The following is a 15,797-nucleotide window of genomic DNA, read 5'->3' as shown; positions in this document are numbered from 1 at the left end:
TGGAACCATCATCCTCCGCGTCGCGCTTCAGCTCGCTCGGCATGTGAGGGAACAGGCGGCGGCGCTGCAAAACCTCTATGACAGCCGTCTTTCCTGTGCTTTTATGTCCACCGCCAACATGGGCCGTGGGCCTGGCCTCTATGTCTTGCAATCTCAGAAAAAGAAACCAACAAACCTACGTACTATACTTCATCGTATCACGATCAGCGTATTGTCAAAAATAATCCGGGCGGCGGCGGCGCACAGAGATGAAGAGGAGGCCCGGTAGAAGAGGCAGGGACGTGGAGGAGACCATGCTCACAAATAAGGAGAGGATGGCCGATGCGGAGGAGACCATGCTCCCGAAGAAGAAGAAGAAGCAGAGGATGGCCGACGCGGAGAAGTCGTCCTACCTGGTGGTAGGCCATGGGTGCATGAGCCCTGCCTTTTCGTTGTTCAAGATTGAACCCTACACCGACAGCGGCGGCGGCGACACCCCGGTGAGAATCCCACGCCGCCTCGCCCGCCTCAAATGCAACCACAACATGTCTTTCGTCCCCTTCAAATCGAAGGACCGCCGGTGGATCGTCGGCGTCGGCGGCTGCTCAACCGAGAGCTGCTACGGCCCGGGCACCATCATCTTCAACACCAGAAAGCATTCGGTGATCCGGGGACCGGAGCCTAAGTCGGTCAAGAGCTACCCGATCCTGCTGCCAATCGACCACAAGATCTACGCCCTGGCCCGAACCCCCTCCGTGGTTGGACCGCTCAACTTCGTGCCCTGGTTCGAGGTCCTCGACCTCTCGAGTGCATGGGAAGTCGACGGCCGTCTGACCAACTGCAAGTGGAGCCGCCTGAAGCGGCCGCCATTCTTTCCCTGGGAACTCACCCCAGGGGATTACATTTGTCCGCCCAGCGTTACCGTCAAGTCCTACGCCGCCGTGGGCTCCCGCATACTGGTGTCCGTGACCGGACATGTGGGCACCTACGCGTTTGACACCAGCTCCAACAGGTGGTCGACGGTGGATGACAAGAACTGCCTGCCGTTTGTCAACGGAGCCGTCCCGCACAGCCCTGGGCTCTTCCTCGGCTTATCGAGGGCCACAAAGGCCATGGCCGGATACAAGATCAATGTCGATGGCGCTAAGCCACTCTCTGTGGTTGAGATTCCGGTCGTGTCTAACTTGGAAGATGTAGACCTGGTTGTGCATAGCTACAATTTCCTTTCCCTGGGGGTTGACAGGGGCTTCTGTTTGATGAGTTGTTGGAGCGTTGATGAAACGCGGGATCCCCCACATCTCCAGGCGCACATCAGGGTAAGGACCTACAAAACAGATGATTTTGTGGAGTCCCAGGGAAAATTCTTGGTCGTCAACAAGCAGTGGATGCAGGTTTACAAGATCCGCGATTTGATCCGGACACTAGACGCGCCCTGTCTGGCTAGCGTGGTCTCCATATGACTGAGTAAGCCCTTCCGATATATGTCCAAATTCCATAGATTAGTTAAGAACAAGTACGTAGGATTATGAATTTGATGATAATTTCTCACACTTTATAATAGATTAGTTAAGAACAAGTACATGGGATACTGAAGTTTCATGATAGTTTCTCACGCTTTATAATATAACCCTCTCATGATAGACATGGATTAGCAAACCACAGTGCCGGTTAGCAGATATTTGATTCAATAATGTGCGTGTGATATTGTGACTTGAGAGTTGAGACCAGCGTTTGTGAACTATTGGGCTGCAGATTTATAAATAAATTGGAGCAACCGTTTACTGTACATTAACCTGGTGTAGCTATTTTCTCAATTCTGAATTTGATAGATTCATATTACAGTCTGACTTCTGATCAGGATAGACAACTCAATTAATTCATAAACAGCTGTTAGGCTTGAGTTGTTGGTTGCCAAACTCAAGCAAGAGCACAACTGCGACACTGTTTTGAGGTAATGTTTTCTGGGAGAATATTGTAACTTGTAAGCCCTAGGAGCTGGAATCAGTCGATCTTTTTTGCATATAATGATTTGGTAGACAGTAACATTAGCTCTGTTCTTATGAACATGCTATTAATTTTCCTTTGCGTGTATACATTCTAGATTTATTTCCCTGTTGCACTGAATTCTTGAATTAAATGGTCGTACTTTTTAAAATCACTATATTTTACAACAATAACGATACCATTTTGGTGTTGCATATGTTGGTGCTTTTTTTTATAAAATTGAGAAAGTTTAGTTTTTAAAGGGCAATTGAGAAAGTTTATATACAGACAGGGATCCAGGGAGGCCAAGAAATGAAATGGATATTTTTGTCCATACGTATGATCCATCTGTACATGCACACAAATACAAGCTAACAAGCCACGTATGCTTGCAGACATAATTAACTATCTATATGATGAAAATTGTCCGCAACATGTGAATGGAAGATGTGTGAATAGAAGATATAAATTGGGTTCAGACTCACAGGGATCGTACAAAAGAAAATTGCAAATTGACACCATTATGTACCAGTTGCATTCACAACAAAACTTCTCTAATTCTACAATGTAATCGCTTACTCGATAGTTTAATTAGACTGAAATAACAAGTGCTTGACTGTTTAGATGGTTTACTTTGCACACATGACACATGACTACTGTTTTAGTGAAATGTCATACTCCTAGTATTTGGCATGGTTCTTGTATCCCCAACTTGGTTAGTCTGACCTCTAATCAGAAGCTGAAATGCTTGTTCAGACAACAAACTGAACGACATTAATTTAGAAAAATTGAGGTTCATTGAAGCAGCACAAAGAGGAACAAGCCACAAGATACAAGAACACTTGAAAATAGCCACAATTCTGTACAATGATTTCAGCAATAAAATTAGTAAAATTTGTAGGCAAGCAGATGTCATACCGGGAAATAATCTCAACAAGCAGCATTCAGAACATATTCGGTACAGCAGCATAATGATGTAAAATTCGTGTAAAATTCTCTACAGGGATTTCCTTTTCTATCATTTATCTGGAAGGCTAGCGAGATTAATTTTGAGCTACAAATCGGCATGAGAAGGGAATGCATAGAAGGGAACTGGAACCATGTCCTTGTATTGCCAGCAAACCATGGAACTGGCACTCATTTCTCTTTCTATATATATTTAATCATTCATCGCAAGCACACTCGTGAACAGGGGTCCAGAACAGTCCAGTAAGAAAAATATGACAGATGGATTCTTCCTGTGCGTTCGCATCTGTGTGATTAGCTGGGATTTCGATTGTTTCGCGTTGCCTCTGTTGCCTGAACAAAGGCAGTCTTTGAACCTTGTGTTCTTTATGGTCCATTGAGCAAAGATACCTGCTGCTTTTGAATAAGTTAGATAGATATGCTTTGATGATGTTTTACCCTTTTTTGAGTTTTGTAGTGTTGCAATCAAAACAGATGGCCTGTAGCAACCTGTCCAGACTTAATACCTTTAATAAAAATGTGAAGTGATGTTTCTCTTCTTTGATTTTAGTTATGAATGTTCTTTCTGATATTACTAGTAACAACTGCCAAGGTGAACATGAATTCACCCTTGAGGAAAAATGAAATAAAGTTCAATGCGATATTCTCTGACTAAATTTTGTATTGTGAATTTGCTTGTCACATACTCGACTCGTGTCTATAATACTCCCTCCATTTCTAGATATAAGTTTTATAGTTTTTTGAAAAAAATCCAGAATATAAGGTGTGTTGCATTGCACCGCTTGTATGGACTTAGGGATTTGAGTACATTTTCTTATCTTATGTAAAGTTCTCTATTAGCTTATGTCAATTGTCTAGGGTTAATCACGCCCAAATATGGTGTAATTTTCTCTCAATATGCGTTCTTTAATTTTCGTGTCAAAAGCTATATGGCTTATATCTAGTATCGGAGGGAGTAGTAAACACAACCTCCAGTGCATCTCGAAGAGAAGGATACGTCTGCCCTCGAAACCAAATCTCCTGCTAAAGCATCATCGAATTCTAACAAGAGGAAAGGAAGCCACAGATTGTTCCTGAAGATTTGCTACACCCAACCAATCCTTGAGCTATAATCTTTTCATGCTTATTTTTTAATGTTCAATGTATTGTTTTACACAGCAGGTAATTTTTTATTGTTTAATTAGACTAAAATAACCAGTGGTTGACTGTTTAGATGGTTTACTTTGAGCACATGACTACTATGTTAGTGAAATATCATACTCCTAGTGTTTAGCATGGTTCTTGTATCCCCAACTTGGCTAGTCTGACATCTAATCAGAAGGTGAAATGCTTGTTCAGTCAACAAACTGAACGACTAATTTTAGAAAAAATTGAGGTTAAAAATTGAGGTTCACTGAAGAAGCACAAAGAGGAACAAGCCACAAGATACAAGAATACTTGAAAATAGCCAAAATTATGTACAATGATTTCAGCAATAAAAAATAGTTAAATTTGTAGGCAAGCAGATTTCATACCGGGAAATAATCTCAGTGGGCAGCATTCAGAATATATTCGGTACAACAGCATAACAATGTAAAATTCTCGACATGGATTTCCTTTTCTACCATTTATCTGGAAAGCTAGCGAGGTTAATTTTTAATGTTCAATGTATTCTTCCAGTCAGCAGGTAATTTTTTTATTGTTATATATATGATACCAAATCTCCTGCTAAAACCTCATCGACACCTAAAATCACTGTGGCAGTTTGTTTTTGTTTTGTTGCTACAGGTGTGTCATCGATTTGTTTTTGCTACAGAAATTTTGTTATCTGAAACAACCATATAAATAACGGTTGTGACTTTTCTAGTTAGGGGTTTAAGTCCAGATGTTACTTCTATGTGTTTTGTTTGACCTTATGTTTGGATCAATATGCAACGACCGTGGGTAACTGGCAATTTTCAATGCTACTTCAGATATAAAATTCCTAAGTTTTACTCAGAAACTCAATTCGGCTCCCGGGTGCGTATGATCTCTCTACCATAAAAACATATTTCCAAGTGTTAAAAAAATTTGACAAATTTTTTTACATGTACATCTCTATAATATATGTGTATTCGTCAAGTTTCACGGAAAAATGATATTCTTTGTAGTCTAAACGAAAAAGAGAAAATTTATGTTGTGACAAGTCTTTGTTTCAGCACCGAATTTTGTCTTTTTTACACACGCCACATGACATGTCGATTTTGCATGTAACAACTTTCTGAGCGTGTAGCACATGAAGATGTACGTGCGAAATTTTTGTTTCAATTTTTTTGACATTTTAAAATATGTCTAACATGTATTTCAAAATAAAGGGAGCATACGCTCCCATGTGCCAAAACATCACTCCCAGTTTTACTTGCTTATTTTATTGGGCTTAGAGCTTGTAGATGAACAATCAACGCTTGGAAGTCTACCCCGAGAGAGATAGAAGAGGAATTTGACAACAAAGGGATTCTTTGGTGTATTCTCTGGTCCAGTACGAATTGATGATAGATTCACGAATTCTTCAGGCAAAGGAAGATATTTGACAGCTTCAAAGCCTAAGTTGGTTTATAACTTTAGTGTCGAATTTCTTATCTCCAGAAGAATTTTACCTGCCTTGTATTTTCTTATCTATGTTTTTCCTGGTTCCATCTCCTATTTTTAATGAAAGAATTTTCCGGACATCATCTTGTATTTTATTATCTATATGTTTTTCCTGCTTCTGTTTATAGTATGATCTGTAGCGATTCTCTCTCCAATCTATCATCCACACCTTCACTATGTGTTATTTATATTTTTAGTAAAACAAAGCATAAACTGCATAGTTTTAGTTCTGAACATATGTCACTTATTGGTTCTGTCAGGTTTATCTAATGTTTTGTTTCATTGTATGTGTTGTGTCATTGTCTAATGTTTTGTTTCATTGTCTATCATCCACACCTTCACTATGTGTTATTTATATTTTTAATAAAACAAAGCATGAAACTATGTGTCCCCGATTGGTTCTGTCACAGATTGATCTAATGTTTACCTTCATTGTCATCTGCGATGTGTCATTGTCTAATGTTTTGTTTCTTTCAGTTGATTTGATAGTATGTATCAGAGGAGTTGCCTTGAGCCGTTTTCAATAGTAACCTGGTATCAAACTATATCCATGTGTTATATTATGACTGGTTAGTGCACATCATCCGCATAACTAAAATCTCAAATTTATTCAAATAAAATAGACCCTAACTGCCTTCACGAACTAATAGCGATTCAAAGTATACATACATGTGGATCACACTTTTGTGCTCCAGACACAGTGAGCTGCAAACTTCCATTTCAGACATGACATATTGATCGAACCCTACTATGAGCACACGGTACGCGACATGTGCTACCACTAGAGCAATGACAAATGAAATAATTTGATGAATGGTCCAATGGAATGAACTAACACAACAGACACCGGGTCCTAGTACAGATCATCACTCGACACGACCAGATGAAGGAGAGAAGAGAGAGACAAGGAACCATTTCCTTGTAGATCCAGCAAACCATGGAACTGGCACTCATTTATCTTTCTATATATTTAATCATTCATCGCAAACACACTCGTGAAAAATTGCACCATTCCAACAGGAGTCCAGAAAAGACCAGTAAGCAAAATATGATAGATTGATGCTTTGCATCTAGCTGTGTGATTATATGGGATTCCGATTACAAAGGCAGTCTTTGAGCCGCTTTGATGATGTTTTACCCTTTTTTGAGTTTTATAGTGTTGCAATCAAAACAGATGGCCTGTAGCAACCTGTCCGAACTTAATACCTTTAACAAAAATGTGAAGTGATGTTTCTCTTCTTTGATTTTAGTTATGAATGTTCTTTCTGATATTACTGGCAACAACTGCCAAGGTCGCTTGCCCGGCGACGGCGACGAAGGGGAGAGGACGCACTGTGTGTCCAGATCGCTTGCCCGGCTGAGAGGCTCCATGGCGACGGCGACGCAGAGCAGAGGAGACGGCGCGCTGTGTCGCCTGGGATGCGTGGGGCGGCGGAGGTGAGGCGAGCACTTTTCGGTCGGCGGCGTGGCAACACAAGACCAGACCAGATAGCTTGGGCGGCCGAGACACGCCTACGAAGACAGGAATAGAAGACGCCGTGCGTCGGCTAGCTGGGATGCATGGGACGCGGCGCAGGTGAGGCGAGCACTTCTCGGTGGGCGACCACTTTGGCGCCGTCGACTAGACCAGACCAGACCAGACGAGAGGGCATGCCACTCAGGGTCGCTTCAGCAACCGACGATAGGCATGCCGCTCTGGCGCCGGCCGGCGAGGCCGAGGACATGAGAGGGCACACGCTTTCGCCTCGGCTAGGATGGGCGGCAGAGGCGAGGCGAGCACCCGTCGGCGACGGGCCTGAGCGCTAGTCAGGAAGAAAGCTCGCCGCCGGCCAGCCAGTGATATGGACGAAGGTGCTTTCCTCGCCTGAGCCTCCAAAGTCATAAGTGACCTCTACTCTTTGCCCCTTCATCCATCCGTTCTCCTCTACTCTTTGCTGATTCTCTGAACGGTTGAGATGGGAAGTCGCACGGATTGGTGACATGGGCGTGCAAAACAAACGCCTCGTAATTACAGCGGTGAGGAGATCAACAACATCAACCCAGTTAATTATGGGACGGACGAATCCCAGCAGCCATGCAAGCAGTAATTGCCCTGACATCCTCCGACAGCCTGAAGGTAGAAAAAAAAGTCAGTGCAATAAGGGGAAGAATTCTTAGCAATCCGGCACTAGTAGGATCGATCCATGTAAAACAGGATGCAAACTTTCGCCTCAAATCACGATAGGCATATAAATTACCAAATCATAGCACACTTTTTATAGATGTGATATCTTTAAGATTGTTAACTGAGGCACTTTCTACAGATGAGGAAAGCCCTACGATAGTTAACTGAGCCAGATTTCTAGTCGTGTTTTCTTGGTATCCGTATGTACCATAAGCTAGCTAGCCACCGTGACTTCTGCGATGAAAGGAAAGAAGCTCCATTTGCTGCTAGTTCTAGAAGTAGGTCTTAATTAATCTATCCCTGAAAAATGGCCTTAATTAATCCGATACTGAGATCGATCAGGCCAGGTGCAGCTTTACTGCTACTACTAGTATTAGACCTTGTTTTGACAAGAACTGGAATTTATATATTTGCTCTTACGAAATTACTACTAACCAGAAAAGAGATACATAAAGGTGTGCCACCAACATCAAGTTTAACGGCAGATGCATGTACCGAAATAGTGTAAACCAAATTTAGCTACAATATCATCGGGTGCTATTTCAGGTTCACGTTGCAACACCATAAATCGAAGCTTCATCAGCCCCTTGACTTTCTCAATGGATGTAAACTAATTAGTACATAACCTAGCGAGCCAGCTAGCAAAAGGAAAATTGAACATGCACATCGGCTTGCTTGCTTGCACAACCAGTTAGCTATGCATGCACATCATCTCAAGTGCTACTACTAAACTTTCTCACACGTTTCATCCAAACTAGTTGCCCACACCACAAAAGCACATATATGTGTGCTCGACTTCAGTAAGGTAAACCATGTCGAATCCAGGCTCCCTCCACTCCTTTTTGGCCAGCTATAAGATCTGCTTCTCCCCTTGCTGCTAATGTTGCATCAGCTACGAGCAATGTCAACCCGCTGGCCGCTCCATGTAACGAGCTCTAGCGCTGACGTTATGGTGACTTTATGTTCCACCGGAGAGACGAGGAAGATGACAGCTCTCCAAGACTGATGTAATGGTAACTTCATGCTCTTCAGGCGAAAGGAGGAAGATTGATAGCTTACCGATGTGTGTGTTGCTTTTCCATCAGGCTACTTGTACTCGTGCATCTCTCCATAAAAAGACACCATGCAGGATCAATGATCCTTCATCTCGGCACAAGGTGTAGCGCCTTGTTATGGAGAGCATGATGAGGCGCTTATCGTCGGGTGTCCTCAACAGATTTTGATTTCTTCCAACGGTGAATGAATTTGTTTCCCAAGTGAATCTATAAAGTGCTGATTGCACCAAAAACAAATCCTCTAGCAGGTAATGTTGCAAACTAATCTAGCGAAAGCAAAACACAAGACATTATGTAGGATTTTCTACCAGATTGTGAGATCATTTAACCTCAACGGCTCAGACTGACGTGCCTGCAGAATTCAGCTACTCTGGTCATAAAAGAAATGAAATATTAGGGACTTGAAGATTACAAACCATAAAAATCTCAGGAGACACCACACACAGCTCAAGTAGTTAAAGTACACTGGTTTCAAATCTATCACAAGCAAGCTAGTAACTGAACCCAGCACAACAGCCTTGATCTCTTCTTGCATGCAGCAATTCATCAATGCTGAAGCATGGGAATTGATGTTCAGGACTCAGATACATGAAAACAACTCGGCAGACCTGGGAATGGCCACCCCAAACCCTTCTACACAATCGGGTGCCGTGAAGCATGCGCCTTGCAAGGGCAGTCGGATTGCTGAAAGACATTGCGCAGACACCACCCGGCTTCCAGCAAGCTGCTCAGCACAGAACATCTCCAAGGACCGAGGTTGGTGAAGCTGCAAACCAACAAGCTCATCCCCAGGCAGGAATGCCGGCTCGTTCTCATCGGCGCCGCTGCTTCGCCCTGCTCGCCGTGAGCCATCTGCTGGTGGGTTTCTGAGGGTGATTGTGCTCAGCGTCCATCCTCCATCAGCCGCACCAGCTACAGAACATACAGATAATATATAAGCAACCGGAACCAAAAGTTCGGTCATGCCCACATATGATCAAGACGTAAATCAGCACTAGGCACATTGCATCAAAGAAAGAATTGCAAATAAAGGAAAGCAAGATGAATGTAAGCATGGCTACACAAGCAGAAATCAAACTCTGTCGGATGGCAAACCTTTGAATCAATAACAGAGCCTACAATATGATATATCAGAAAATTCTGTTCCACAGATTGATAAATCAATTAAATCAGATCTAGACATGTTGAATCAATAAACAACACCCATATTGACAAGGTCCATATTCTTGTCTTTGTGGCATGCAACAAGGTACCAAATCAAGTACATGGAAAAGTGTAGATACTATAAACTACCATCTAGGAACCAGAGAAATTGGATCAAACCAGTAACCAACAACCACATATCACAAACATCTAGTCACTATTTAACCATAACGGCTAATGTCAGTAGCTCATCTAATAAATCTACACAAGTATATATCTTTACCAGATTTAAATCTACACAACATTTCTGCGGATCCGTTTGACACAAAAAACACCAACTACTTTAACAAAAATTGATCCTTGGACTAGCACACTGGCTAATCTCCCAAAGGCTAGCGACTCAGCGGGAGGGACCGATCCCGCACACGCGACCGGTCGCCCGAAAGCAGCATTTTCCTTTGAATAAACACCACATGATTACCTACACATGCCACAACCAAGTACATCTAACAACATCAATACACGATGAGATCCTAAATAAGTTGATCATCATTGGCTCGACGGTCGGAGCACAGAATAACCAAGGATCAATTGCCATTATGTCACAGGGCAAACATAGGAGAGAAGAGCAGAAGCAGAACTTCACCTAAACCAAGACGAAGAATAACCATTTTTATTCCTTGCCAGGTACATTCAACACAAGGGCACTACAACACACAAGTACAGTGACATGTATGTACATACCTTCAGATTCTTCTTTAGAGTCAAAATCCATCACAACTCTGTCGGAAGTCTCGAAGAACTTATACACAGAGGAGAAGAAGAAGAGGGGTGACTTGGTGGTGTTCGAGAGCTCAAACTCCTCGAAGACCAGGCCGAGCTGGCTCTTGGGGAACTAACAGGATCTTGGTGGACAGCTTCTGGTCGTTCCGCCTCGTCACCCTTCTTTGCCCTACCAAGAGAAACTGAACATCTCAATGACCAGATAACATACGGCACAATTAAATACCGTATTGTCAAAAAGGCACATGGTGGGCATATAGTTAACCAAACCTGATAAAGATGAAGGAAGTGGTCATCTTCAGGCGAGGCCTCAACCGAGTGTCTAGGCTTAACCACAAGGCCTGCACAAATTAAATAAGAGGCTCAGTTACATGCACAGATTTAAGGTTTTAAAAAAATTAAAAAATAACATAAATGGTACATATTCAGAGACTTTCATGCAAAATATAGGGATGAACATTGTACAACAGAGCAAATTTTCCGAAAATAGAAGACATGGGCAATCTACTGTGTATGAACACACATGTTTCATTAAGCGAAACAAATTTCAAGTTCAACAGAAATTACAAGCTTACTAAGTTCAGGACAAACACACTGGCTAATCTCCCAAGTATTTTTTTTTGTTCTCCCAAGTAATTTTTTTGTTCATTTCCATTAAACATTTTGTAATACTTAAAAACAATTCAGTACCTTCTATTCGGTACTTGGTAAATTCACTACACACGAGTATGCATGCGTATAAGCTTTGTTATGCAATTCAACATACTAGTGAACTGATCTTCAGTTCTATAGATTTTAAAAGAAGGAAAATACATGCGCTAGTATCTATTAGCAGCCAAGGACTAGTGAAGTGCACAGATTTAGTTTCTCTTGTGAAAGATAATAAAAAGCACATGAATGCCAGCCATCAGTGCAAGGAAATCAAAGTGAGTAGCATATGCTATCCAGTCAACAAAGTTGTGCCACCCAGCATATATACCAAGGCTTAAGTTGTGCTACAGGAAAACAACTAGGCAGACTAACAATATATATTTTGATCACACAAGGTCAGATACATCTCCATGCCTGATTTTGGAATGGCCACCCAAAATTGCAGCGGCAACTGGATGTTGCCCGTCAATTGGGGTCATCATTCCCACAGACAACTCTCGTTTCATATGGGGGAATTGATTTTTAAGCCCCCCCCCCCCCCCCAAGCTCACGTGCGTTTGATCATATGCCCTCTTGTTGGTCTGCCTCCATCATAAGCCCCCAACTTCTCCGGACTCGCGAACAATTTACAGGGGCAGAAATGTCGTTTGAGGGCCTAATTACACTAATAATTATGATTAATAGCTTAGTGATAAGGAAAACTAATAAAATGGGGGTCATCAGCAACAATTAACCAGAGTGGGGGGCTTATGAGAGAAGCAGGCCAACAAGAGAGCATATGAGTAAAGGCACGTGAGTTGGGGGGTTAAAATCAATTCCCCTGTTTCATACCCAGCCACATCAAAAGCATTTCTCATTTCGACATAACCAAGTAACCAACAGGTCAGGACCATCCTGCATGCAGCCTGCCAACTTTCCCTATCTCTGGTGCAACGACAAGAAAACTATTAAGTACCGATACAAAAGAATCATGAATCGTCCACCACCAAAACAAAGTCTAATTAGGTTACCATGCATCATCTCCGCTGCTTTTTTACTTGGTCACCATGCATCATCTCCTATAATATAGAGAAAAAGAATGCTTATTGTCAAGCACATATATAACAAAAGTTCTACACAAGTACATGGATAAATGTTGAACCAGAAGAGGAACATCTTGCTATAGTTTATCAGAGGCGCATGTAAGAAAGTGTATGCTCAGTAAGAACCTACAAGAAAATCATGGTTACATGCTTGTCATAAGAAAGATCAAACCACATACCAGACCCAAGCATTCTTACTAAAGAACACTGAAGATGAGCTAGAACAGCACTTGTGAGTATCACCAACGAAAAACCAAATCCTAGCCATATTACCAACACTAAAACAAACAAGTAAAATATAGGCCCAATGGCCAGAGCACAGAACACCCATGGCTTGGTCACCGTTGTATCAAAGAGCAAGTAGGGAAAGAAGAAGAAGAAACAAAGAATTTACCTAATCCAAGAGTTCGCCGAATGGAAGTATGAGAGCATGGGAAGGTCTTGACAGCGTCCCATCATGCTAATGGGATTTCTATCTTCACCATCTTCTTTATCTTCTTCCTCTGTGATCTGTGTCTACAAAATAAAGCATTGTGCATTAGTGATCAAATGAGCACATTCTGGTATGATCCTGAAAAAAAAGAATAATATTGATCCGTAACTTACCAGTATCCTCTACTTCACTTGATTCCTCCTCATCAGCTGGCACTTCAACATCAACCTCCTTAAATGGGGAAATAAATGAACTCAGAGTACATCTTCACTAAGTCCTGCAAACAGCCATCATAAACAAATTATTACACGATGGATGTTGAAAGTAGCATAATGTCTTCAATAAAACAAGTCCGAACAGAAGCAACTACGAAAATAAGATAAAGAATCCAAACGATTGCACTTGATCTTGAGCAAACAATAAGAATTGTTCACTCGAAACTGATGAATGAGCCAAATTACAATGAAAGTTTTTTTTGAGGGTATACAATGAAAGTTCTGGTCAGGCTAGCAGCCTTAGAAGCTTGCTAAACCAACACCATAGCACATGCATCTCATGGGTTGACCGAGCCCACAAATATCGATAGCAAGGCAGGAAAAAAGATCACCCTCACACTTTACTGCAAAGACTGGTCGCTGCATATGTACTAGGACAACAAACTAGGCCTCAATACCAGCCACATTATAGACAAAACATTCTTAAATAGCAAGAAACAAAGCTATAGGTTTAACCCACACTAAATAAACATCAGGTTTAAGTCAACCAAACAAGCCCCGCAAGTTAACTAGAGAGAACACATCTCTGTATTTACTCATAGTGTTAGCTTTTTTCACCACATCTAGGGTATAATGTTGAATTGATCATTTGCGAAGAAAACAAGAAAGACCATACCTGGCAGACCAACCCAAACCCAAACTGAATTTCATTACAAGCAGACCTAAGAGTGAATGGTTTTTACCTACTAATGGCAGAAGCACGTCGATAAAGTCGGCTAGGCGAGGGGAATGGTGCATCTCGTCTGTTTGCGGCAGGGAGGACCGATTAGTGGGGCGTGTGGTAGAGGCATTGCTGTTCAGTGGTACCTTCAAGAGCTGGGCTGCAGTCGCCAATAGCAGTGAGCTGCGCTGCAGTCCCCAACAGCAGTGAGCTGCGCGGCGCCTGCCTCTGCAACTCTCTACCACATGTTCTTTAAGATGCCACTTGTCTACAAAATTGATGGAATAGATCATTCTTTCATCAACCACACAAGATGCCCACTGGTAACATTGCAAGTATACTGTAATGAAGTAGTGCCAAAGTAATCTAACTTCGAATCCCTCAGCTGGAACGCCCCTGCTGCTCCTATCAATGACAACCAGAGAGCACACAGCTTGCAGCAGACGTGGATATAGCTGTCTGAACCTGTAAGTGCAGAATTCTGAATATTTAGAAAATGGGAATATATCAACTATGAGTTTTCAGAACTCTGGAAGATTAAAAGATAAGGATGACTCTCAATAACTCGACCCTGCGACACTTCATTTGAAGATAAACAATAGTTAGTCCATTCGTTCCATATTAGTTGTCGCAGATTCGGATGTAACTATATGAACCACTAAGTATCACAACAATAAGTTCCTTGTAAAAGAATCTTGCTATGCAACAATGCAAATATAAAGTATCATACCCATTGCCCTGAACATGACAAACTGATAAGAACATGACGTGTAAGCTAGTGCCATACTAGATGAAGACAAGGAGCAGCAGCATGCTTGGGTCGCCAGCTAGCCCCAAGGTAGAGGTCATTGTCCAGCGTCGACGCCAGCAAGAGTATTTCTGATGTCGCCTCACAGGACGGCAAGCTGCAATGCTGCTTCTGCTCCAACTGATGGCGCGGCCCGGAGGGCCACTGTGCTCCTTGCACAGCCCACATCAGACGGTGGACATAGCAGTCAAAACCTGTAGATGCAGAACTCTTAATATTCAGAAAACCGGCGTATTTGTGCAGCATATATTACATCAAACCAAGTTATCTACAGAAGCAAGATTGCTGCGCTCAACATAATATCTGAAATACGTTAAGTACAATAAAATCTACAAAAGAAAGCAACGAAGAATACCAACAATAATCTGCAATTTAACAGATTAATTACTTACCATTGAAAGCTTATTTTTCTCACAAAATATCAAGATGGAGAATGTTCTTAGATTAAAGCAAATAAGACACCAACCTGTCCAGTAGCAGTTTTCAAAGATGCATATGCAGACCCATGTAGTACTAGTACAGTAGTACATTTACCGTGAAAAGGATGCATGCATACCATCTACTACTAGTACCTTGACGTGAATTAGACAGACTAATATGTGATATTAGAGTAGCGGTTGACTAATGTCTATATACCATTTATCAAGCGTTATAAAATGAAACTCTCATCTATTGTGCAACCTCAAAACAGTGACAAGGTGCAGCAGAAAGAGTCCTCGACCAAACTAAAAAAAACTGATTCCTCAAAATCAGACATAAATATGCCTGACTACTGACTAGGCGGACATTATCGAGTATTAAAAAAAAATGAAATAACCATCCATTGTCCGACTGCAAACAATGTTTATGTGCAACATGATGAGTCATCTAGTAAACTCGAAACACAATGAACATATAGAATTAGAAAATACTGGTGAATGCATGGAAGCACATACGTTCAACAATACTGACATTATGGTTTCAACAAAACAACCGGTCAGTACTCAGGAGGAAATAAAGATTGTCCGCCAAAAGGGCACGGCGTCGTGGTCCCTGCTAGTCTGAAACAGAAAAAGGATACATGCATTAGTAGTATGTAAAAGATCGTGCTATTTTAACTTGGTACATAAGATTGACATCTCAGCCATCTTTGGAATATAAACCAACGGGCAATCGATGGCAACATAAGCATGTGCAGATTTTTGCAGTGAGGAAACAAAGCCATCCT

General features: G+C 41.9%; 1 protein-coding gene and 1 long non-coding RNA gene across 2 annotated transcripts; one reads left to right on the top strand and one right to left on the bottom strand.

Annotated features, from left to right (window-relative positions):
* The first annotated feature begins 248 nt into the window (after positions 1 to 248).
* LOC124663962 lies at positions 249 to 1,439 on the top strand. Its single transcript, XM_047201585.1, has one exon. The coding sequence runs from the start codon at positions 249 to 251 to the stop codon at positions 1,437 to 1,439; it is 1,191 nt and encodes a 396-aa protein (XP_047057541.1).
* Positions 1,440 to 9,203: 7,764 nt separating this feature from the next.
* LOC124668562 lies at positions 9,204 to 14,170 on the bottom strand. Its single transcript, XR_006991740.1, has 8 exons — positions 13,929 to 14,170; positions 13,020 to 13,123; positions 12,808 to 12,929; positions 12,342 to 12,389; positions 12,163 to 12,255; positions 10,951 to 11,021; positions 10,642 to 10,849; positions 9,204 to 9,666 (listed from the first exon to the last, which is right to left on the bottom strand). It is a non-coding gene; the product is annotated as an uncharacterized LOC124668562 (long non-coding RNA).
* Between the last annotated feature and the right edge of the window lie 1,627 nt (positions 14,171 to 15,797).

This window comes from Lolium rigidum, chromosome 6 (assembly GCF_022539505.1).
Source record: "Lolium rigidum isolate FL_2022 chromosome 6, APGP_CSIRO_Lrig_0.1, whole genome shotgun sequence".
NCBI lineage: Eukaryota > Viridiplantae > Streptophyta > Magnoliopsida > Poales > Poaceae > Lolium > Lolium rigidum.
This window is presented reverse-complemented; position numbering and strand designations above follow the sequence as displayed.